At 37.6% G+C, this 25,376-nt stretch overlaps 1 protein-coding gene across 14 annotated transcripts in view; it reads right to left on the bottom strand.

The window, feature by feature from the left end:
- The window catches only part of ablim1b (actin binding LIM protein 1b), a 422,940-nt gene that overhangs the window by 28,212 nt on the left and 369,352 nt on the right, over positions 1–25,376 (bottom strand). For 4 of the 14 annotated variants that reach the window (XM_087998851.1, XM_087998857.1, XM_087998853.1 and 1 more), the window contains 5 exons: positions 17,788–17,823; positions 12,971–13,100; positions 8,633–8,650; positions 6,411–6,515; positions 2,620–2,667 (listed from right to left, as the gene is read on the bottom strand). In XM_087998851.1, coding sequence (XP_087854977.1) covers positions 2,620–2,667; positions 6,411–6,515; positions 8,633–8,650; positions 12,971–13,100; positions 17,788–17,823 — 337 coding nt within the window. The remainder of the gene's footprint in view (positions 1–2,619; positions 2,668–6,410; positions 6,516–8,632; positions 8,651–12,970; positions 13,101–17,787; positions 17,824–25,376) is intronic. The other 10 variants (XM_087998862.1, XM_087998861.1, XM_087998858.1 and 7 more) reach the window with 4 other exon arrangements.

Genomic DNA, 25,376 nt, shown 5'->3' with positions numbered 1-25,376 from the left:
TCATCACTTTTTTTCATTTCTTAACCTGTACTATAGATATTACTTTCCAAACGTTTTTTAAGAAAAAGATCATCTCAGTCAATTTCAGAACTAACCAAAGATTAATGAGGAGCACTTCTCATCATGATATTGGTCAAGAGTTTCTTTGTTCACTCTAGTTGGGTGTGCAACACTGCTATATGATAGGCTTAGGGAGCTCACCTGGTCTTGTTCAGAGCAACTATTTTTCTTTAATTTAGTTCATGCTAATATTAAAAAAATGTTTTTGCTGCCTACTTAGAAACAGTCTGAATTTTGATCTGAAGGTTTGATAAACAGATGTCTATGTATAATTGCGAGTTTGGTTATCGCATTAACACTTAGTGAGGTAAGCACAAGGAGCAGATTTCCAATGCCAATCTCACTGCTGACTAGTGCCCCCTGGTGGTTCAGAAGAAACATTAGGAACATGTAATTTCTCCAGCTTTCAGCTCTGCGTTGCAGGCCTATTTCTGAGAATACTGGCTACTAAATGACAACCATTTATGATTTTATATATTTAAATATAACAATCAGATTTTGTGCATGTGGTGTTGCACAAAGCTCAAGCTCACAATAAACTGGTAAGAGTAAAAGGAGTACAGGCTTAGTATTTGTGGGGTGTGCTGGAGGGAAGCATATAATTCTGTAGAAGCATTCTCAATTGACCATGGTAATTTCAGAAGATCCTCAGAAAATTACAGTAATCGTGCTTATTTATCATGTTACTACATCATTTGAAGTTTATGATATTTCCAGATTACTCTATTAAGATCAAATTTGCTACTTTTATGTTCTGTTGCCAAATTTACTTCATTACAGTACAAATCAATCATGATTATGATACAGGTGCCCTTTCAAGGGAACACAGTCGCTGGGAAAACAGGGTGGTTCAAGGTGTAAAAACGAATTCCTGAAAAGTGAACACCACATCCAACAGTAGCGTGATTAATGGTTAGGTCATTGACATATCCTATGTTGCCCAACAGAATACAGGTACTAAATGGTAGTATATTTTGGGGAGAAAGGATTTTTATTGTGAAATAAGTTTTCCCACACTTTCAAAAATTCATTAATCCTTTGTTTCTAGTTGGAACCCACAGTCAAAGGTGGAATCTTTGTTTTGAAATGAGACAGAGGACCATTTCCAAGTTCCCAATGCTGACTGTTTATCAGGTCTGCCTGTTGATCTTACCAGAGGCCACTCTGATGAGCCCCATCCAGCTATGGGTAGTTATGAATGCTGGAGTCTGTGGGTGGCCAGAAGTCCTACCCAGAGAAGTGGACTATATCGATTTACGTGGGTGGATCGTGAAAGTCCCTCAAGATGGATGATTGCTCTTAAGACTTTGAAACAACTTTATTAAACTGCGTCCACAGACTTGCAGCTGTACCAATGGTCCTTTTCCTTTTTCTTTTTTAAAGATGAAATGCAAATTTTAAAATTGAATTGAAACTTAATTTGAATTTGAAATTGAAAAAGTGTGGTGAGTCTTCTGTTCAATTCTTCAAATTATGGGATTTGTTTAAAAATAAACGTTAGCAATGGAGACTTTATATTATTTATATTTCCAAATAATAAAGATTTGTCACCATTTACACCTAGCAGAAAAGAATAGTTAAAATTGGTTAGTTTATATTTTAAAAACCTCCAGGTTAAGGAAATTCACAAGCAGCATGACTTCAAACAGTACTTACACATTAATATGAGTAGAAAATCAAGGCAGGCACATATTAATGGAAGAGTGAAGCAGAATAATGTCATGAACAAAATAATGGAAAGCCTTATAAGAAAGTAACAAATGTACCTTGCAGCAACCTTTAAGCATGAAATAAATGGGTGGAAATAAGCATAGCGATCAATTCGAACTAAATATGAAAAACAGCTCTCATACGGTCATTTTGCTCAATGTTGAACTGAATATGAAATGGTGCAGTCAGTTAATATACTAAATTTGCATCTGGAGACTAAGACCAATATTGTAGGATGAGAATCACTTCCTCTACAGACTACAAGTTCTTGGTGAAAATGTTTTGGCAACCTCAACCTGGTTTCTTGTCAGTCTCCATGTATATCACAAACTATCCATAAACAATGCATATTTGGGCATAAATCTGGATGAAACTTTTCCACTCATTAATGAGACAATAAAATAGCAAGTCAATGGAAAAAAAGAAATCACTCGAGGATAGTCGAGTGCCATACTCAATACAAAATGGAAATTCTTTCCATTCTCTACCACTGGTAAAAAGCAAAAAGAAGAAAAATTTACTAAACCTCACCAAAAATATTTTACATTGAGTGCTCCATCCAGTCCATCATCATGTTGTCTATAGTGGCCTAACTTCAGTAGGGACTGAGTTTAACAAGGTTGCTGACTTCTCCACAATTGCCAACACCACTGAGAGAATAGCAGATTTGACTTCTGGGATATAATCTGATAACCATCCGACTATAAAGCAAATCACTTCCATTATCATTTTATTGAGCAGCTAACAAGGCAAAAGATTCTTAGCATTCACTAAGCTAATATCTCATCAAAAATACATCCAATTAGATATTTTAGCTTTCAACAATCATAAAAAAGATAGAAAAAGTACCATATTGCTTGTAGATCGGAGGCTTTCTATAGATATTAATCCCTTGGTCTGTGGAAAGAAAGTTACACAGTTTATTAATTAGGATACGATACCATTGAAAAATTAATTATTTCTGGTAATACCAAGCAAAGCTAATAGGTACAATGATCTAATACTGGTTTCAAAATAAATGATTGCAAATGTCAATGTGAAATGTTAGAGTGCAGAATAGGAATGCCAGCTATCTACTTCAGCAATCACACAGCAGGACAGAACTTGCGTAGGCATCAACACTGCAAACTACAAATGCTTTGATATATGAATAATCAAAACAATGGCAACAATTTATGATTGAGATTTTCACAGTTTACATCAAACTTTGTATAGTGCAAAGAGTTTCTGCTTCTAAAGTTTTTCATTTAAGTACATTGCTCAACTCACTTCATAACTTAAAATACTATTTATTGAGCACTGCCATTTCCCTGGTAGAGGCCAGAACAATTTAATTAAGAATGATAAACTATGCACTGCACTACAATTTCATGCCAGAGATTTATATGAATTTCTTTATCTTTAGGATTATCAACAAATGTTAAATTATGAAGAATATCAACATTGGAAACAGGATAGTAAGCTTGGTCAATTACCAAGACAGGTTCATTATAGCATTAGATATGGTTAATACAGTGATTGGCAGACTCAAATTGTCATTGTGCACTACAAGGCACTCACGGTAGCCTTTGCACAGCATCATGCAGGGTCATTAAAAAGCTGGGTGAAAGTGAGGACCGCAGATGCTGAAATTAGAGTCGAGTCTGTGGTGCTGGAAAAGCACAGCAAGTCAGGCAGCATCCAGGGAGCAGGAGAATCAACGTTTTGTGTAAAAGCCCATCATCAGGCTGGTCAGGGCTGGTGCAACTCTAGGCAGCAACAGTTTTGTAAAGTGGAGGCTCAGTATGTAACTGAGAACTGTCAGTACAGCACAGAGGAGGTTTTCTACACCACTGGACAGTCCAGTACAACATAACAAATTGTATAATTGGAGTGATATTATCAGGTCAATACATTAGCAGGCAGATTCAGCATGTCACTGGGGAGAGGTGAATGTGTTATCAGCAGCTATAGTGTCTTGGTGGAGTGAACTGCAAAGTTAGTTTTGATGAGGTTTAATTTTAACACTATTACATTAATCAACATCTTCATTATGAATAAATGTACAACTGACATTGCTTAGGAGTTTTAGAAGCTTGAGCAGATCACAGTCAACAAACTTAAAATCAAATGTCACAAATCTCACTTTTAAAGTTTTAATAGGGAGGAACTGAGATCGACAAGTCAGATGGTTTGGGATTGTCAATCTAAACTACATTTATTAAGAGCTGTCTCTCAAAATTAATCATGAGGGATGTACTTCAATAATAAACTGTTTGAAGCAGAATACTGAATTGCAGAACGTTAAAGCCTTATTGTTGTGGATATGACTTGTAAACATAAAACACGCAAATAACACAAAGTGCTGGGTAAGATCTAAAAGACCAACACAAGGTTCTTTCACATGGCTAATCCTTCTGGTTCGTCAACTCAGTGCAAGGATCTTTAACGAGATTTGAAGTTGATTCGCAATTTGCAAGTTGTATCTTTTGTTGGGGAAATAATGATGTGTTGGGATAGGGAAGAAAATCCAAAGACTTCCATTTATGGACATTTTACTTCAATATTACCATCTCAAACAGCCTGTGTCTACGTCTGTACCATCATTTAATTATTTTAATTCAAATACTACCTCTGCTGCCTGCAGGTGAAAAATGTTTTGCTATCATATTGTTATATTCCACCAGAAGATAGCAGGATAATACATAAATTTCCTGAGATGGTCACCAGACCAGGTCCTTGTGGACTTCACTAGAGCAGTTTCTGAGAGATGGAAATTCAACACTAAAATACCAACAAATTATCCAGACTCACTATGTCACAGTGACTCTACTCCTGAAGTCTTTCACTTTTCTGGCTTTAGTCCTTGTTTGAGCTCACAGCTCCTTTCTTCAGCTCAGTAAGTTCTCAATGTTCTTACAAAAGAGTAACTTTCTTTAGAATGACAAAATCTGATTTAGCTAGTAAATATGGAACCTTTAAAGCCCCAAACACAACTCCCAATTTGTGCTTAGGTAGCTGATTGTATTGACATGTAGACAGTGGGAGCCTAGCCTGTGTTCAGGAGGCCAGCTGAATTAGGGAGGTGGCAATTCAAGTAAGTTTTGCTTTCCTGAATGCTACCCATGTTTTCCACTGGAACAAAGATTCCCAGTGTGACGTGAACATGTGGGATTTTATTTGCCTGTGATGCCTCAGGACCAAGCTCCAGCAACAATCATTGGTGAGAGCTATCATGAGATAATTGGAAAATTAGAAGAACTGAAAGCAAGATGTATCTAAGACACAATTTGTTTCAGCAAATAATAATCTGAGTAATATGAAAATAATTAGTATGGATAGTTTGTTGTTAATGTTGTGATTTTCTTTCAGTATGATGTAGATTATCAATTGGGTCTTATTTGACAAGTGGTCATGACAATATTCGTGACATATAATCAGAGTAAAAAGTGTGGTATTACACCAAAAGACTAACTTTGTTCATATTTTCAGTTTAACTCTTCAGATCAATTATATTTTGATGCACCATTGTAATTTCCCTTGCATTTCTAGTACTTGACTTGTAAAACAGTTTTTAATTAGCCTTCCTATTAATCATCATATAGCTTTCATCAGCTTCCTCTCCACGGGACTTGAAATGTTAACCCTGTTTTCACTTCACAGCTCTGCCAAGACCTGCTGAGTTTTTTCAGTAATGTCTGTTTTTGTTTGTTTAAGATCTCCAGGTTTTTATGTTTGTCCCAAAAGTGATTGTTTCTATGCATGCCTTGCAGTCTATGTAATTAAACATTGATTATAAATAATAGTCTTTTGGTCCCATATTTTCCATGTACACTTAAGGAACAGACCCAAAAGAGATCAGCACATATGTATAACAGTTAGACTATATTTAAATGCTGCCAATATGTCTTCATTCATGTGACTTAGAATGAAGATCCATGTAATTGTTTGGTATTTTTTGCTTTTCCTATAAACCTAATGCACTGTCACTGCAGATACAAATTGCTTTCAAATGCCTATTTTAATAGTGCAAACTGAGTTGACAGCTCCAGGACTACAGAGTGATTGAAGTATAAGCATTGAAAAGCTTCTGCCTGTGTAGTCCCTTAATTGTCTCACAGACATTGCTGCTTTTCATTTGCTCCATGCCGAACAGGTTCAGTAGCATAATGTCAGGTGAAATAAAAGTGGATGCAGGACAGAGATTAGGTTGTTGCTTTCTGTTATGTTCACAAATGGGCAGTTAGCCGAGGGATTACGGTTCATATACTAATATTTGCCACTGAACATTCATTGAAAACCATCAAAATCTTATCAAATTGATAGGTGTACAATACAAAACAAAGAACTGGATCTCTGTTCAAAAAAATACAATCTTTCAATTCCATTTTAGAAATCTTCAGACCAAATCATTTGAGCACAAATGCCAACAGACATTGACATGCTTGTTATATATGCCCGCACTGTGAAAGCATCAGGTGACAGTATGATCCACGTGTTCAAAAAAGTGTTAGTGAGTGCCTAAACAGATTTGCTGTGTACATATGAGCACAGATTAAAATGTACATCCAAAGAATCTGAGAGGAGAAATGGAAACAGAACATAGAGACACAGCTACGGCCTACACTGCAACATTGAAACTGACGTGGTTTAACTCCTACCTGGAAGATGGAAATGTTTGGGGGCCTGAACATAAGATGGTGTTAGAGGCCTGCTCTCTGACCGACTAGGGAGAGGGGAGTTCCGCCCACTGGATGGCTCAGTGCCTCCAATAAGAAAAGTAAAAAAAATGAGAATGGGACAGAATTCTTTTATCATTTTATACAACAAAAATGGATGTTTGCATTAATAGACTAACTAAAATTAATCCAAAACCTTACAGATAGGTAGTGCAAATTACATTGTAATGGTGTGATAGTTTATGGACGAAATTTCAGTCATACTTATCAGATGCCCATTTCAAAAAATAACTTATAGCGAAACTGTAAGGTTTCATTTCTAATAAAATACATAAAAATCATTTTACTTGTACAACAATGAGCAGAAATAATTGAATACTGGATCATTTTATGTAATTTTATAATACCTTAATGTCCAATCTGACTATTTAAATATGAAATATCAAGGACAAAATGTATTATCATGCCAGCAGGTTAAATAAACTACATTTTATGTGCAATAATTGGAAAGTTTCCATCACTTGACTAAGCAGGGGTAATAATTTATAACTGGTGTATCTGTGTAGAATGTTATTCTTTTATTAATTCATCCTTATATATGCAACAATTTTGAAAGGGAATTTCTTCAAGATGATTCTCAATTGATCTGTATAAAACTGAGTAAACCTGGAAGCTATTAGTCACTATACATGAAATATTGCAAAGTCCAATATGAAAATCTGTATTTGAATTTTATTGTAAACTAACAAGTAAAACAGGTTGATTATAAACAACATAAACTATCACCTTTATTCCAAGCAAATTGAATGATTGAATTTTTAATAGTTTGTACCTTAATAAATCCATCTTATTCAATATATAAATAATCCTGAAATGTCATTTCAAATATCTAAATTAACGACAATTCTGAACCAAACAATTACCAAAGATGTACATTATTTACCATTAAAGGTTTCATTACAAAACAAATATTGCACAAACCCAAGCCCAAGCAGTAGATGCATTGGCAATGCCTTCCTGGAATTAGATTGCTATATTTCTGTTTACTACTGACACCCAGCAATTATCTAGGAATGCCATCAGCAGAGGATGGTGTGATGGCTCTATTCACTGCTATTTTAGAGACTGTGATGCCAAAATGTGAGATCGCTAACAAATACTTGCATTAATTTTGTGTTTTTAAAACATTCAACATGCTGCTTCACAGAAGTGTTACCAAAGAAAGTCTGACACCAAGCCACCTGAAGTGGTACAAGGGCAGATGACCAAAAGTTTGGGCAAAGAAGTGAGCTTGAAAGAGCCTCAGAAAAGGAGAAGTGGAGACACAAAGAACTCTAGGGAGGAAATTCCAGAGGTTGGAGTCTAGGCAGCTGAAAGCGTAGTCACGAATGTTGAAATAACTCAGGAATGTGACCAGAACTGGAGCAGCATAGATATTGCAGAGGGTTTTTTTTAAGAAATAGAATCACAACAGTGTGGAAACAGGCCATTCAGCCCAATGAGTCCACACCAACCCTTTGAAAGGCATCCCACTTAGACTCACCGTCCTAACCTTTCTCTGCAACCCAGCATTTCCCATGGCTAATCCACCTAGCCTGCACATTATGGTCAATTTAGCATGGCTGATCCACCTAGCCTGCACATTTTCTGGACTGTTGGAGGAAACAGGAGCACCCGGGCAGAATGTGCAAACTCCATGTAGACAGTCACCCGAGTCTGGAACTGAACCCAGGATCCTACCACTGTGAGGCAGCAGTGCTAACCACTGAACCACTGTGCCATCCTGTTCTGGGCTGGAGAATGTTACTTAGCTCGGGAGGCACATAACCATGGAGGGACTTAAATGCAAAGATGAGAATTTTATAATATGAGCATTTCTGGACCAGGATATCAATGAGGATGAGAGCTTCAACAGCAGATGAATTAAATGTGCAGATGAGTAGAATATTAAAACATTCACTATTTTCACAATCTGTGGCACAGAATAAAATTACATGGCTTATGTGATCAAAACAGAATGTGATGACACTCCATGTTAAAGATATTATGCAATTGTGGCAAAACCATTTCAATAGAAATGCTTAGTCAGCATGCTTGACTTAAAGGAATCTCTAAGGATTGAAAGAAAAGCTTTCAAACCATGACACTAGCAAATGTTTTTTGCTTACAAGTGTTTGAAAGTATAACCATGGGCAATGACATACCTATGTAAAATGAAGGAGCTGCAACAATGTTGAAACAGACAGAGAAACAGGATTGAAAAATAAGAACATTGAAAGCATGCTATAATATAGGTAGTGAAGATAACATTTTCTGCTTCTTAAATATATTCTGTTAAATGACATAGAGAATGAGGGCTCACTGCATGCATTGAGTGATTTACTTCCTCCAGCAAAGTCTTTCCAATCTATTCCACTGAAAAAACTAGTCTGTCCTATAGAATGCATAATTGGCAATAGCATCCTTTTTTGGAATGCATAATGCACTAATATTGCACAATTATACAATAGGAAATTATAAAAATGTTAAGGAGCTAAAAATTAATTCAATATAATTGTCATCATGAGTCAATTGTCTGGCATCCTTATCATTCCTTCCTCTCAGATAACTACAGCTAGTTTGTCTACTCATCTTATCAGAGAGTCATATTGTTTACGACATAATCAAGCCAAGCAAAGATACTTTTACTGGGGCTTTATGTTCAAATCACTAAATATATTAGAATAGGCAACATGTTAAATATCACAGTGTAAGCTTTCCAGTCCAGAAATCCGTTGTTCAGAAACACCAGTGCCTGAAAACATTTTGCACAGAACCAAGCAACTCATGACATTATTTTAGTGCAATACTTTGGGAGTGGAACCCTGGGAAATGCAATGTGTGAATAAATAAAACAATTTTTATCACTGATTTACGATGTTTTATCACTATTTTATGCTTCAACTAAATAATTATATCTCTGGTGTTTTCAGGTTCACACTCTTGTGGTTAAGCATCCTAATGTTATTCCATGATATTAATCTGGATCTATAACTGAGAAATGACTTGGTCCCAAACATTCCAGACTAAAGAGGTTACGCTGTCTATGCTGTAGGCCATAATGATTCTAACATTCATGTACAAGAACAGAATACATTCAATAAAATTATTTATCACATTTCTGCTGCTATCAACAAGAAAATGCATTGAAGATACAAGAAAATTGTGTTTGCATTATGACAAGATCAAACTTCAGAATACAAAACTCCACCCAGTAAAGAACTAAAGGTTTCAACAATGTTTCTTCCACCCCCAAAACCAGTGTCAGAAGGAGAAAACTAGTAAAATACTTCTTAAAATTAAAAATCTGCAAGAAAAGCAAGTTTATGTTATATTGGATAGAAATTTAATAAAATAGTTGAAAAAAAAATTAAAAAGTAAAAAGCAAAAAGACTGAGGAAAAGAAGGATAGAACCAACTGAAATAAAGGTCCGATATTCTGTGGCCCCACACCATGAGACTTGATGCTATGATGGGTTCATCAGAAAATCACAGGCACATTGTCTCAATTGTTCTTTTCATTAAACATCTGCCATTTTTCAAAAAGCCACCTGCTGTTTTGGAAATACCAAAAAGATCTGCCTTAATGTTTAAATTCCATACATTGTGTTCAAAAATTCATTTTGAACACGTAGGCAGAATTTAATACTGTTTGCACATGGTTGGACCAGGCATCTGTAATGATAACTAATCCCCTGCCCACACCAATGAGAAAGCTCACTGCTTCAAGCACCATTCCAAGCACATGCCGGCTGCCCAGTGGGTTTTCATCCTCTCTGGTGCCATGTCAGGGAAGTCTCATGCTGCCTGAAGCTGCTGCCCAGAGGCTTTCAGCAGTCATCTCCTCTACCCTCATCCCCAAAAAGGAAGATAATTGGGTCAGTGGTACATTGAGGCCTTAAGTTTATAATTGAAGGCCATTAATCGATGGTCACCCATGGATGTTCCCACCACAAGGTGATTGCTGAGGTGGCAGCAAGGGGGCAGGTATCTGTTCAGTGCCATCCCTGCCCATATTTGTCCTGTCACTTACAGTGAAGGGACTATCCCACCCTATAGTTTAGTCTAATGGTGTTATCATGTGTTCCTGATATCTCAATATGTTACTGGGATTGTAAATGATAATGAAATGTGTTAAAAAATGCTTTTGAAATAATAGTTATTCATTTATAAAATTACTTGCTACAGCCCAATAAATGTGTCAATCCTCCAGATCCTTAAACATTGTGCAATTGACAGAACAGGTTAGAGAGCCAGAGCTGTAGGTCAAGCATTGTTTCCCCTGGTGCCTGATATTCTGATAAATAACTGAGTTCTCAGCCAAGCCTCACTATACAATCCTCACTGACAGTCCAGACGTATTAGAATGTTGAAACAGCAATGCGCCAAGGGAAACATTGCTTGATTGACAGAGAGTTGACAGGCAAAGTTAATAACAAAATGGCATTTACTCTTCTGCCCCACTCCACCCCGATTACATATTTATCCCCAGCAGGTGATATGTGAGGTGGCCCATGTATACTGAGTCAATGGAGGCGCTTATGTGACATGGAGGCTGACACCATCCCAACCAGACAACCCTGCCTCCTTTTCAGACCTCATTGTGTTCGTTAAATATCCACATGCCTGGTGAGTGGCATCAGGAGAAAACAACACACTACAACACAGTGCAATGCCTTAAAATATACTGAAGTGAAAGTCATTTTTAAAAAAGATTTAAATCCAACCACCTATTAAATCCAATAAAAATTTAGAATTAAAAGTTTAATGATCTGGTTTTTTATCTGTCCTTTAGGCAAGGAGAGTACTGATTTAAAAACATAAGGGTTGCAGCAAGACAACAGAATTCAGAATTTAAAGACCCTGGAGGCACAAATCCAGGTCCAAATGGTTTATTTGATGCAATTTTAAAATGCGCACATTGAAAAGGAAAGGGCTAATAGGGAAATGGAGACAGCACAAGAAAAGTCCCAAGAGATAGAGACAAAGTATAAGACTTTACAGGTGAAAGTGAGTACTGCAGATGCTGGAGATTATAGTCACGAGTGTGGTGCTGGAAAAGCACAGCAGGAGAGGCAGCATCCGAGGGGCAGGAAAATTGATGTTTTGGGCAAAAGCCCTTCATCAGGAATGGTTCCTGTTGAAGGGATTTTGCCTGAAACGTCAATCTTCCTGCTCCTTAGATGCTGCTTGACCTGCTGTACTTTTCCAGCACCACACTCTTAACTGTAAGAATTTACAGTCAGCCATTAAGGTCCTTCACCAAGCTCAAACTGAAAACTGAGACAGGAATGCACAGCATGCTCGGTGCCAGTGGCAGATAGCTCAGTTATCAGTTATTGAAGTCCCAGTTATCTAGCCAATGAGGTTTTATATGCACCCACCATCTGGTACAATTGCAAGACAATGTGGAAGAAAGGGGTGAGGTGGACTGGGAATATTTAGAGGATGAAGCAGCCCGATACACTCAGCAGGAGGAGGGAGATAGTGAGAGTCCCAGGACACATTCTCCACCCCAGACTCAGAAGGGGGAGTAAATTATATCCTGCTCTCTGTCCTGCATTGGCACAGCCACTTAAGGAGAAAGCTCCCTTTGGAGCCTGTCTCTATGAAATCCATACAAGCTCAGGCACCATAGGAGCCCTGGACATTCAATACAGTACACATAACATCACAGAGTTTGGGAAATAGTAAAAGCATGAATCAGCAGTTCTTCATGTTGCACACCATTAGGAGGAAACAAGGGGTCAGAATGTACTCTGGGAGAGGGACATCAACATCCATCACCAAAAATTGTGTGGCAGCACCGCTACTGATAGTAGCCAATGTTACACCTGTCCACATGCTGAGTGAGCACTGCAGAAAGTTAAACACCATGCAACTGTAATGTTATTATATCCTATATAGTTTAATAGAATTGCAATTATTTCTATTAGCCAAGAATATTCTACAAAGTACTTTAGATTACATTCCCTACAGTGTGGAAACAGGCCCTTCGGCCCAACAAGTCCACACCGACCCTCTGAAGAGTAACCCAGCCAGAACCATTCCCCTCTGACTAATGCACCTAACACTATGGGCAATTTAGCATGGCCAATCCACCTAACCGGCACATCTGTGGACTGTGGGCGGAAACTGGAGCAAACCCACACAGACACAGGGAGAATGTGCAAACTCCACACAGACAGTCACCCGAGGCTGGAATCGATTCTGGGACCCTGGTGCAGTGCTAACCACTGAGCCATTGTGCCACCCCATTAGCACTAAATAAAATAAAAGTAACATCTTAAAAAGTAATTTGCTGTATTTGAGAACTGACATCATCATTTAAGATAGTTGGTTACCTTATCTCTCAAATGTGATACAGTACAACAGCAAAAACAAATGAATTCTTCAAACCTGCAAGAAAGCTCACTGTGATTCACCACTTCAAATATTCTCTTTATAAAAATGCCCCATTTTCTTGTGCTTTTAGAGTTCTGCAATTGGGTTGTTTCACTTACCAGGTCTGTGAAAATGCTGTGGAGAGCGAGCCACAGTGGGAGTATAGCAGTGACGAGTGTAACTGGGAGAACTGATGGAGCTTTGGCTGGAGGATCTATGCACCATTCGATCACGCACATCATGGTATCCCTAAAACATATTACATATATGTAACACTCAGGTCAGACAAGCCAGACGAAGCAAGTGGCACATTTACAATGAATTCAGGGGAGAATTTAGTAGACAATAGAAACAGAATTATGTAAGTATTAATAATGAAAGATAGATGTGGCATAGTTGGCAGTTAATTAACTATTAATATTATATTTTCCAAGACTGTAACAGTCTCGAACAATTGGGTTGCACATTGGATGGGTACCACTGGGACACTGAAGATTCAATTCACAACATCATTTTGCTCTCAATGTCATGCAGCATTTCCAAGGATAAGTGTTCAGGCATACCAGCCACCCCAATGCTGAAGGGAATATAGAAGCAGGGAGATTTGCCCCTAAGTTGCTGTCTTACATTGTCTAAACTTTGATTAGCTTTGGATGTGGTCCAAGTAAAGGCGTTGATGGAGAAAGAACCATCACGAACCAGGAGCATTTGGGACAACCTGTGACTTGAGTAGGAAACTAGAGTTTATGAGATTTTTTGTGCTAAGTCGAAAACCATTAGGTTGGAATGAAGAACCTCCCACAAAATTGGCTACAAGCCAGGATGAATTCATCACCATTGGGTGTTCCCACAGTCTACAATTGTTCATTGGACTTTGCAGATGCTACAAAAATTAAGCTAGATGCTTTGGGTGCTCAAACACTAACAGGTACATTTTAAATGTTTTGAGTGTTACTCATATTACTAAGAAACGGATTTTTAACACCAATATAAGTAGAAAATAGTTCTGGATATTTTCAAATGTCACTTTCAGTATTTTAAAGTTAAATTTCTCAGAAGGGAGTCTCCATAGTCTGCACTATGTTAGACATAGATGATTAGTGATAAGATTAACCTGAGGGTGGCCCCACCTCAGGTGAAGTCCACACAGCAGGGCTTTCATAGTGACCTCAGCAGCATAGGAATTGAACCTGCAAGGTTAATATCACTCTGCATTGAAAAGTAGCCAGTCAGCCAACTGAGCTTACTGAAGCAAAAGAGGTTCCCACAAGTGCTGAATTGGCTCTGAAATTTAAAATATTTTTCTTTGTAAAACAAACATTCTGAGCCGTTTTAATAATATCTTATCAAATTATCATTCTACAATCTACCAAGTTATAAAACAGAATTTTACTGACAAATCAAGTTTTTCAGCATTGCGAAATGCAAGTAAGTTTGAGTGGAATCTTGGGGTAAAGCAAAACATTTCTCAAAGTAGCTCATTTTGCCACGTGTTTCATTGAAAGCAAAGGCTTGAGTCCATTAGCTCTATTTCATCAAGTTGGGAAGGCAGAACATCGATGGGAAGAAGGGTTGCTTTTCTGAGCATTGGGAGAGAATTGAAACTGAAATGGGAACATGCCACTATGAAGGATAGAATTACTGATCAACTAGTTTCTGGTGGAAGTGATGGCATATGGAAAACAAAATGCCATTTATATTTCTTTTGAATAGAAATTCCTGAGTATAAGGGCATTTAAATTAACCAGACTAAGAGTAGATGGAGGATTGGAATTATGAAAGACTGGTACAATTATAAATTTATTGTTCATAGCTCTAACTGGAAAGACCCCACAATCACAAAGACTAGACTTGAATTCTCTGTTTGATATTTGAGATTTTGTTTTGGAAAAGAGAAACGTGAAACCATTCCTCTCAGTTATAAATCAGTACTGCGCTCCTGAGAGAAAGAGGACTTCAAATATGAAGCAAATAATTAATTCTCAAATGACAAATAGGTCACGTTTTTCAATAGGATTAAATAACGTATCTCTCTTTGCTAGGTAAAATATGAAGAAAATGTTCATTATAGACTTCAAAATACTAACAAGTATGTCACATCAAAATGCAACATTTCCTGGGGGACTGCTCATGTCTTCAAAACTAAGTTTTCCTATGAGGTTTTCATGTATTTATGCCTTGTTTTCTCCAATACCAATAGAAAAAAATAGTAGGAATCTCTACAATCCATTAGTACATTAGTCCAATTACTTCTTAAAAAGGTCACGTCATAAATGTTCTGCATAAGTCTGTATTTGAGTTTTTAGCTCTTTTGAAGCTTTTGTGTTCTCTAATCTTCCTAGACTGGCACACCCATGAATATGAAAAGTCTTTTTTTTAAAACTACATGCTTTAGATGGGTATCAGTGATAAAGAAAACAGTCAACAGTTTAGTAAAATTAATTATAGGGGCTAATTTCAATGTGCCTTTCATCACTGTTTTTGTCAAACTGTCCTATTCATTTTTCTTTCCAATCTCAATACAAGTCATCTGGAAACATTAATCTTGATTTGAAATGTGCAACAAGTCCCAGATGTTTGGGTGTTCCAAACATACACATTGTTTTAGGGAATCATGCAATTTATTTTATCACAAGTCACTAGTTTTGTTACCAGCTGTGATGCACTTCGCCAATATTACTTCTTTAGTTCTTGCAGCTGTCCCAATTGGAGAGAAACCACACGAGAACAAACAGCAAGTGAAGCAAACTAATGTGTCTTCAGCTGCATTTCTGCTATTATTTTGGTTAAAATCTACAATTGGTTTATTTTGAGCTTTTAAACAGTCTGACATTCACATCAACCACCATTTTCATTGAAAAACTGTTTTTAATTACTTTAAACCTTATGAGAAACAGTTTGTACTTTTGCCCCTGTAGAGTCTTTTCATTTCCAAGTTAATAATGCTCCACTAACATTGGCTCAGATAGATTCAGAAAAGCAGTGGCCCCTCAATACTCCCTCAACTTCTTTATGAGCTGTCTTTTTGGTCAACATTACAGAGATGTAGAAAGCTCCAAGAAATACAACGCTTATTCCAGATTTGATAAAAGTAATTATTATTCTACTTCAGTAGAAAGTGAAAGGATGTTGCTGCATAACCACAGTTGTACTCTTGGCCAGGCAAGTGAAAAACACCAAGTAAAAAAAAATCTTTAAGCAAAGCTAATTCATAATGACTCACTATTATTGAAAGTAAAACCACAGGTAAAAATTCCATCTAAACAGCTTACAGAACATTGCAAGACAGGGAAGTTGACAGTGAGGAGGAAGACAGCTAGTGAAGCTAGAAAAAGGTCAACAATGAGGTGCAATGGTTTTGGAAGAGAATTTCAAATGACAGAGATGAAGGTATAAAAAAAGCTGCTAGCCTTCTTGTGTTTTCCATTTTTTGAAGCCTTGGCATATTTCTCAGACATAACAGCTGTGCAGAAAGACAAATGCAATGCACACTTATGAGACAGTGAAACAACACAGAAGGTTTCCTTGAGAGTAGAGGTCAATTTGATTAATTGTGAGTGTACATCGGGTAATGCTCTTCACTGTTTGGGCCAAGTATCTGATTGAATAATCTGTGCTTATCTTTGATTGAGTTTGAATTAAACTTGATTATCTGGTGTATGTAAGTGGTGGTTTGGCCTGTCTGATTGAAGATACAAAAGTAATGCATTTTCTGGGATACCTGCTTTGGATTTCACAGACCTGGCATTCTGGAGTGAGACTAAGCACACGTTAGACATGCAACCAAATAACAACAATGGAAGTCTGTGAAACAACAATGGAAGTCTGTGAAACAGCCAATGGCAGTCATAGGCCAGTGTCCATTCAGTGAGCCCTTAATTTTGGATAGGTTGCATTCAGACTGTTGAAGACGGGATAGGAAAACTGGTGACAGTGTTTCTCTCTCTCATAACTGGTTATACAGTTATATATAACCAGTATATATAACAGCAATAGACTGTTGCATATCATAGCAGGTGGGGGGAGCAAAAGAGGGAGATTTAAATCAGAATTTATATTGACAGAGTCTGTTACAAAATGCCATGGATTGTGTATCACTACATGCACAGTACTGTGTTCATTTTAAGTGTCCGAAACTTCCAGGATTTGTGAATCAAAGAAGGGTAATGTCTATTTGTTTTACAAATATTATTCTTCAGGACAATACAGGCTAAGAACCTTCATTCTCATTGGTTACTGACTGAGCAATATTACTATTAGAGACCAGAACTAAGGTCATGACACTACCATTGTTACCTCTAATTTATAATATTTTTACATTAGTGGAAATACAAGACACAAGTACTGTAGAAACAACATGAAAGTGCACAGCGGCATTTTGAATATAAAGTATTCCAATTAATGGGCATTTTGTTGTTAATGGACATTTCTGTAATGGACTCGTCCCTTTTATCTATATTTGCCTTACTTAGCTATGTTCGGTAGTAAAGATCTATCCCATCAACCCAAAAACATTCACAGCAGTCACTAACAGTTAACTTGTTTATAGCATTTACAGTGTTACATACAGAAATTATAAAATAATGCTAAAATGTCAATTACAACAAAAACCAAAGGCAAGTGAAAACATTGAGTGATAACCCCCATTATAATTCAACATTAACCTAAATTATTATCTTGTCTTTTCTTCTTCATATTCTATTTGTGTAATTCCAATATTGACAATTTTTCTCCAACTTGACCAAAAGATTGAAAGTGGGGGAGCGTAAATCTGGCGACAAATGTTATTGTTTGCAAAGTGTTTGTTTCAGTATTCAGTAAGAACCTTTTGACTAAATGTCACAATTCTAACCACTGAAGTCACATTATTGCACAAAGCAAATGAATACTGTGAAAAAGATAAGGCTGAGAACTAAACATGAAGGGATTTACTGACCTCAGTGGAAGGTGTAGGGGAAAGTGTCCTTGGCGACTGTGAGATATTAGAAAAGAAACAAACATGTAAAACCATTTTCCTGGTAACATCATACAGAAACTGATGGTGTCTCAGAAAATGACTCATCAAAAAATTCTCAAATTGTTTTAGGATATATATTTAGAAACAAATGCTTTATGGTAAAATAAAAATTACATTACGATAAAAAAAGTTGACATTTATGCAATAACAATACAGATGCAAATTAACAATTTTGGTAGTGAAAGTACATCAACAAAGCATGAGCTAGGGTAAGCAGCTATTTAACAACCATAATAAAATATTGTGCATATGCAAACAGAGTTTCAACTATGTACTGTACACATTGTGATCGCCTCCTCATTTGATTCTGATATTTGGGTAACACAATTTAGTAAAGGTGATCCTGTCAAAACATTACTGGAAGCATGCAGTGTATTCAACTACTAATGTGCCTTTTTCTTGATTTGGATCAGCTACATAGTGACCTTGAGGTTATAATTCACATGAAAATGAATAGAGCTATTCCAAATTGCAAACGTATCCTGTTCATTGATGGCACCAAAGCAGGCAAATTGGAGAGAGATGTAAATTGGCAGAAAATTTCCCATATTGCATAGAATAATAAAATGTATGTTTGTAATCATGTTTTAATATAAACATAAATGGAACTCTGAGTGGGTGGGGGAATATTTTCAGGAGTGTTTTGTATTCATTCAATTAAATAATTATCCAACACCTACATTCTCTCTCATTAGTTAAAAGATGCAAAGTGGTTGTCAGGAACATTGTTAATTTATCATTACTTTTTTTATAACCACAGAAAGCCTACCTACTCTAGAGGAGTGTAATAACATCTCAGAACAGATTGATCAGAAAATATCTACAAAAATAAATGTTGAACTCGATTAGTACTCCCAAATGATCATTGTTCTCGAATCAGTGCTGCATTTGAGGGCAATTGAACATGTGAATTAAATGTACTCAAAACAGCATGATTACCATTTCAAAGTAAACATGAATTCTCAATTATCTTCAGGAATTTCAACACAAAATGATCTTTTATCTCCTTCTTCAACCTCTCCACAAAAGTGAATTAATAATAGAGATAGAAAAGGAAACTAATAGTGGAGAAATGCAAGAGGTGGTTTTGGCATGCAGTAACAACGAAAAGCCAACATTTTCCTTCTGTTAAGAGAACTATATTGCTCCCACTTCAAAACTCCTTTTGGAATATGCATTTCAAATCTAATTGTTTGTTCAGTTTTCGTGTGTTGTTTGCATCCACCCTGATAGCTCAGTATATACTGTACTGAGTATATAAAATAGGGACGTTCACTCGTTCCAATCTGTGCTAAGCCAGCTGTCCTCACATTGGCAGCAGAGTGCTACAAGTGGCCTCAGCACTCTTGGCTTACAACAGGGAAAATATAAATCAGCCAAATTTCTCAATCATGCTCACCATCTAATAAATCTTGGTGCAGCTCAGCATTTGATCTTGAACAACAGAACCTAAGCTGAGCTACAATGGCCTCTACACTTGACTACTTTGCCAGTGCTCCTTATTACAATTTTCATGTGGAGAATGATCACTCTGGAAAAGCACAGAGATCATGTAGCACTCATGGAGCTACATACTGATATATTGACTGCTTATGAAAGGTCTTTTCCTGCATTTTGCCTTCTCGTATTCTGATAAATTTTGATCTTCTCTGCTGTATATATGCCTGCTGTATATTTTGCGTAATAAGCTTTTGGGGAAAAACATGATGTGTTTAATGTGATATCAGCAATAAGCCTGGCAGTTGCAGTGGAAATCCATCACTGTTTTTGTTACTACTGGAGTAAAGTTATATGGAGTCTATGTTTAATAGAATCCTGGGCTATCAGCACCTCTCCATTTTAAATACTAGTGGCATATTCATATAAAATGAGATTGTGGAAACAGCCTCTCAGTTTTAGGAGACAATTGCACTTGTTGACTTTTGTTATTGGTATAAATTGTGAAGATATACCTAATGCAGATAAACTAACACATCAGGAGAAATGTTTTTGACCATTCTTTAAAAATAGAATGCAATTTTAGGTGAATATGATACAACTGCTTCTACTTGAAGAGTTTCCATGAAATGTTAGAGGTAGTTTGGACATCCCCAGTACCAACATCACACAGAATCATCACATCGCATAAAAGGAGTCCACATGGCCATGGCTCTGTATGTTTATTTTTCTTTTTATGTCTACTGTATATCTACTTCACCCTTGAAAATTATTATTGATTTCACTTCCATCACCCTTTTAAGCAAAACTTCTTGTGTTGTAGGTTCATAACATATTTATTGTTTTAGAAATAGGAATCAAAAGCAAATCCAGAAAACTGGATTTTTGGTTTTAGTGCTGTGATTGGGAGTTTCTTTTTTTAAGAAGGGTCAGGAAGTCATTTTTTCAGCACTGTGCCAAGTCAGTCTTAAGAAAGCACACGATTTGACCTAAATGACGAGCAAACCAATGGGTGAGATAATTCCTGAAGTATTTACTTATGTAAGCTTTAGGACCTTCAGAAAGTGGGGTCAGATTTAGTTCAGAATAAAAGATCCATTCAGCAGATGGACTATATAGCAACCTCATAGTAGTCAAAGTCAGGGAAAATTTAGTGAATTAATCTGTGTCCATATGTCTCAGGGAGAGATGGAGAGAATCATATCTGGTTAATGTACAGGAAGCCGCCGAAAGAAAGCATTAAGGATGTTTTCAGTGGAGTATGACATTTTAAAGTGAGGATAGACATGATGCTTCGCTGTCTATAAAACATACTGCTGGGAAAAGGACTGAATTTGTCTTGTTGTAGTTTATGATAAGCTCTTCCCAAGTTACATTGTTTTGTTTCTTTTCTTTGGTGTATTAAATTTATATCTCTTTATTAAAAGTACATTGGCAGCCTTGTGGGAATATAACCAACTGCTTCAGGAATCAAATTGCAAAATTAAAACTTATGGCCTATCAAGCCAGGTGTCACTGTATAAATTGATCTGTCTAGTATTACCATCAGCTGGGAGCATAACAATCCCAAATCAGGACAACTTGCTGATTTCACTAAGAGTCTCCTTATCTTCTTCCTGGCTTTTTAAAAATCAATTACCTAAAATGTAACTACAGTCTAGCTGTTTGGTGAAGCAGCCTTTGGTTCATGACTCCAGATTCTCTCTGATGGCTGAGAAAAGTGCGTAATAAGCATAAAGTGGAAAATCGCATCACTGGCATCAAATAATGCACTAAGCCTATCCAAAATCAGATACAATAGTGAATAGTGGTGTCAGCAGCAGCTGCCAGGGCAAGATACTTCTCGAGTCAATGGTAATGTCTCATTTCTTTTACATCGCTGCCACAAATATTGACTCTATAACCCTGTGATTGGACTGAAGATGCAGCAATAAATGTCACATCAAAAAAAATCAGATTATGCCACATATTGACAGCAAATGGATTTTGGCATATCTAACATATTATGAAGACTGGCAGGAAATTAGCGTTTCCAGTTCCTTTAGTGTTGGTACTAGGGAGTGACAGCCAAAGTTCAGGACAGAAGATGGCAGATCATAATAGTAGCAGCTCAGCGGAACAAACAATATTTCACCAAGGGCTGTGGCAATGCTTAAAAACTGTGAGGTAAAATTTATTTAGTAAGTGAAATTCAGAAATGCTAAAGGGAGGAGCTACCCCTGTAATATCCCTAGGTATATACAATGATGTGGACCTAAACAGAATGGATAGGGCAGACCTACTTCCCTGAGCAGCGAGGTCAATATGATGGGATGGAGATTTAACGTGATTAGAAGAAAACTTAAAGGGAGGTTAAGGAAATTTTGTTTATCTAGGTGTGCTGGGATCTTGAATTCACTACTTGAAAGAGAAGTGGATGCAATAACTTTCATCACATATCTAAATGTTTGGATCTTACAATACATGGGAAGGCAATGGGCAAGTGGTATTATCACTAGCCTATTATTCCAGAAACTCAGCTAATGTTCTAGGGACCTGGGTTCAAATCCCACCATGGCAGATGGTTGAATTTGAATTCACTAAAAAAATCTGGAATTAGGAGTCTCGTGATGCCTATGAAACCATTATCGATTTTCAGACTAGAGGAAGGACAGTAGTGGGAAGTTGTCTGAGGAGATAGGGGAGGCACTAAATGAGTATTTTCCAAGAGTATTTACACAGGAAAAAGACAATGTTGTCAAGGAGAATACTGCGATACAGGTTATTAGACTGGACTGGTTCAGAGGGAGGAGGTGTTAGCAATTCTGAAAAGTGTGAAAATAGGTAAGTCTGCTGGGGGCAGATGGGAATTATCCGAAGATTCTCTGGGAAGATAGGGAAGAGATTGCAGAGCCTTTGGCTTTGATCTTTTTGTCGTCATTACCTACAGGAATAGTGTCAGAAGACTGGAGAATAGCAAATGTAGTCCCCTTGTTCAAGAAGGGGAGTACAGACAACCCTGGAAATTATAGATCTGTCAGCCTTACTTCGGTCGTGGGTAAAGTTTTGGTAAAGGTTATAAGAGATAGGATTTAGAATCATCTAGAAAGGAATAAGCTGATTAGGAATAGTCAACATGGTTTTGTGAAGGATAGGTCGTGCCTTACAAACCTTATTGAGTTCTTTGAGAAGGTGACCAAACAGGAGGGTAAAGCGGTTGATGTGGTGAAAATGGATTTCAGCAAAGCATTTGATAAGGTTCCCCTTTGTAGGCTATTGCAGAGTATATGGAGGCATGGTTTGAGGGTGATTTAATGGTTTGGATCAGAAATTGGCTAGTTGTAAGAAGATAGAGGGTGGTGGTTGATGGGAAATATTCATCCTGGAGTTCAGTTACTACTGGTATACCACAAGGATCCGTTTTGGGACCACTATTATTTGTCATTTTTATAAATGACCTGGATGAGGGCGTAGAGGATGTAAATTTGCAGATGACATGAAGGTCAGTGGAGTTGTGGACAGTGCAGAAGGATGTTGCAGGTTACAGAGGGACATCGATAAGCTGCAGAGTTGGACTGAGAGTTGGCAAATGGAGCTTAATGCTGAAAAGTGTAAGGTGATTCACTTTGGAAGGAGTAACAGAAATAAAGAATACTAGCGAATGGTTATAATTCTTGGTAGTGCGGATGAGCAGAGAGATCTTGGTGTCCATATGCATAGATCACTGAAAGTTGCCACCAGGTTGATAGGGTTGTTAAGAAGGGGTACAGTGTGTTAGCTTTTATTGATAGAGGGATTGGGTTTCAGAGCCATGAGGTCATGGCTTGGAATACTGCAGACAGTTCTGGCTGTTGCATTGTATGAAAGATGTGGAAGCATTGGAAAGGGTTCAGAGGAGATTTACCAGGATGTTGCCAGGTATGGAGGGAAGGTCTTATGAGGAAAGGCTGAGGGACATGAGGCTGTTTTCGTTAGACAGAAGAGGTGACTTGATAGAGACATGCAAGATGATCAGAGGATTAGATAGAGTGTACAAAGTTAAAAATCACAACACCAGATTATAGTCCAACAGGTTTAATTGGAAGCACACTAGCTTTCGGAGCGATGCTCCTTCATCAGGTGATAGTGGAGGGCTCGATCGTAACACAGAATTTATAGCAAAAATTTGCAGTGTGATGTAACTGAAATTATACATTGAAAAATTGATTGTCTGTTAAGCCTTTCATCTGTTAGAATACAGTGATAGTTTCACTTCTTTCATGTGTAAATCACAAAACCTTTTTTTTAAAGTTGCATTCTCGAGTTAGCTGTTAACAATGGTGATAGCTAGACAATATGTTGAAGGTGTTAGCCCCCTGTGTTCTCTGTCTATGACCTGATGTTTAGGTTGATTCTAAGCTAAAAAGTGAGATAACAGAGCTTTACATAAATTCATGCAGTTTTTGAGCTCAGAGTTCTACATGAATGTATGCAGGTTTTGAGCACTTTAAAAAAGGTTTTGTGATTTACACATGAAAGAAGTGAAACTATCACTGTATTCTAACAGATGAAAGGCTTAACAGACAATCAATTTTTCAATGTATAATTTCAGTTACATCACACTGCAAATTTTTGCTATAAATTCTGTGTTACGATCGAGCCCTCCACTATCACCTGATGGAGGGTCGCTCCGAAAGCTAGTGTGCTTCCAATTAAACCTGTTGGACTATAACCTGGTGTTGTGTGATTTTTAACTTTGTACACCCCAGTCCAACACCGGCATCTCCAAATCATTAGATAGAGTGGACAGTGAGAGCCTTTTTCCTCGGATGTGGTGGCTGTCAAGAGGGGATGTAGCTTTAAATTGAAAGATGATAGATGTAGGAAAGGACAGAGTACGCAGAGAGTTGCAAGGGCCTAGAAAGCCCTGCCTGCAACAGTAGTTGACTCACCAACTTTAAGGGCATTTAAATGGTCATTGGATGAACATATGGATGATAATAGAAAAGTATAGGTTAGATGGGCTTCAGATTGGTTTCACAGGTTGGTGCAACATCAAGGGTCAAAGGGCCTGTACTGCACTGTAACATTGTATGTTCTATTTGGTTCCCTAATATCATTCATGGAAGGAAATCTGCCATCCTTACTTGGTCTGGCCTACCTGTGACTCCAGATCCACAGCAATATGGTTGACTCTTAATTTCCCTCTGGGTAATTAGGGATGGACAATGAATGCTGGCATAGCCAGAGATGCCCGAGTGCCAGAGTGAACTAAAAAAAATCTGTGCTTGAACTTTCAAGACCTGCAGGGGTACAGACCAACACCTGGAAGGAATGATCAGTCTGGATGTCAAGGGCTGTCAATATCTTCTCAGCTCTGGAGTTCAGCTTTCCTATCCACATTTGAACCAAGGCTGTCATGAGGTCAGGGGCTGAGTGACCCTGGTGAAACCCAAACTGAGTGTCAGTGAGTAGGTTATTGCTGAGCAAGTGCTGCTTGCTAGCACTGTTGATGGCAACTTCCATCACTTTACGGATGATCAACAGTAGACTAAGGGGGCAGTAATTGACCTGATTGGATTTGTCCTACTTCTGTGTACAGGACATACCTTGTGTGTAGATGCCAGTGTTGTAACTGTATTGCAACAGCTTGGCTAGGAGAGCAGCAGGTTCATTTACACAAGAAGACATTACTATTGCCTAAATGTTGTCAAGGCCCATAGCCTTTCCAGTATCCAATGGGTCCAACCATTTCTTGATATCACGTGGAATAAATCAAATTGGCTGAAGACTGGGATCTGTAATGCTGGGGACCACAGGAGGAGACTCTACTGCTATTTGCAGCAGTAGTCCCTCTTGTCAGACTTTCCATCTGCCCTTTGCCTCCTCCGGCCTTGTGTTTTTCTCCCTTGTGAAAAATGGAATGAACATTGACAAATCACTGTTGATTGGCTTTTTAACATGTTCGATAGCTTGTTCTTTGTTCCTTAAAAGGGCTTCCTATTTTGGCACCTGCCAGTCTTCCTTATTTTTTGGAAACTGGTGAGTCCATGTTAGATGGCCCAACCAACCTAATTGTGGCTAATGTTACAAGAACATCGGGGTTGGCCTTC

The sequence above is a fragment of the Chiloscyllium plagiosum genome, unplaced genomic scaffold, assembly GCF_037043375.1.
Source record: "Chiloscyllium plagiosum isolate Xiang-an unplaced genomic scaffold, Cpla_swu_hap1 HiC_scaffold_22, whole genome shotgun sequence".
In the NCBI taxonomy this organism is placed as follows: domain Eukaryota; kingdom Metazoa; phylum Chordata; class Chondrichthyes; order Orectolobiformes; family Hemiscylliidae; genus Chiloscyllium; species Chiloscyllium plagiosum.
The sequence above is the reverse complement of the archived record's forward strand: the minus strand, read 5'-3'. Positions and strand labels throughout refer to the sequence as shown.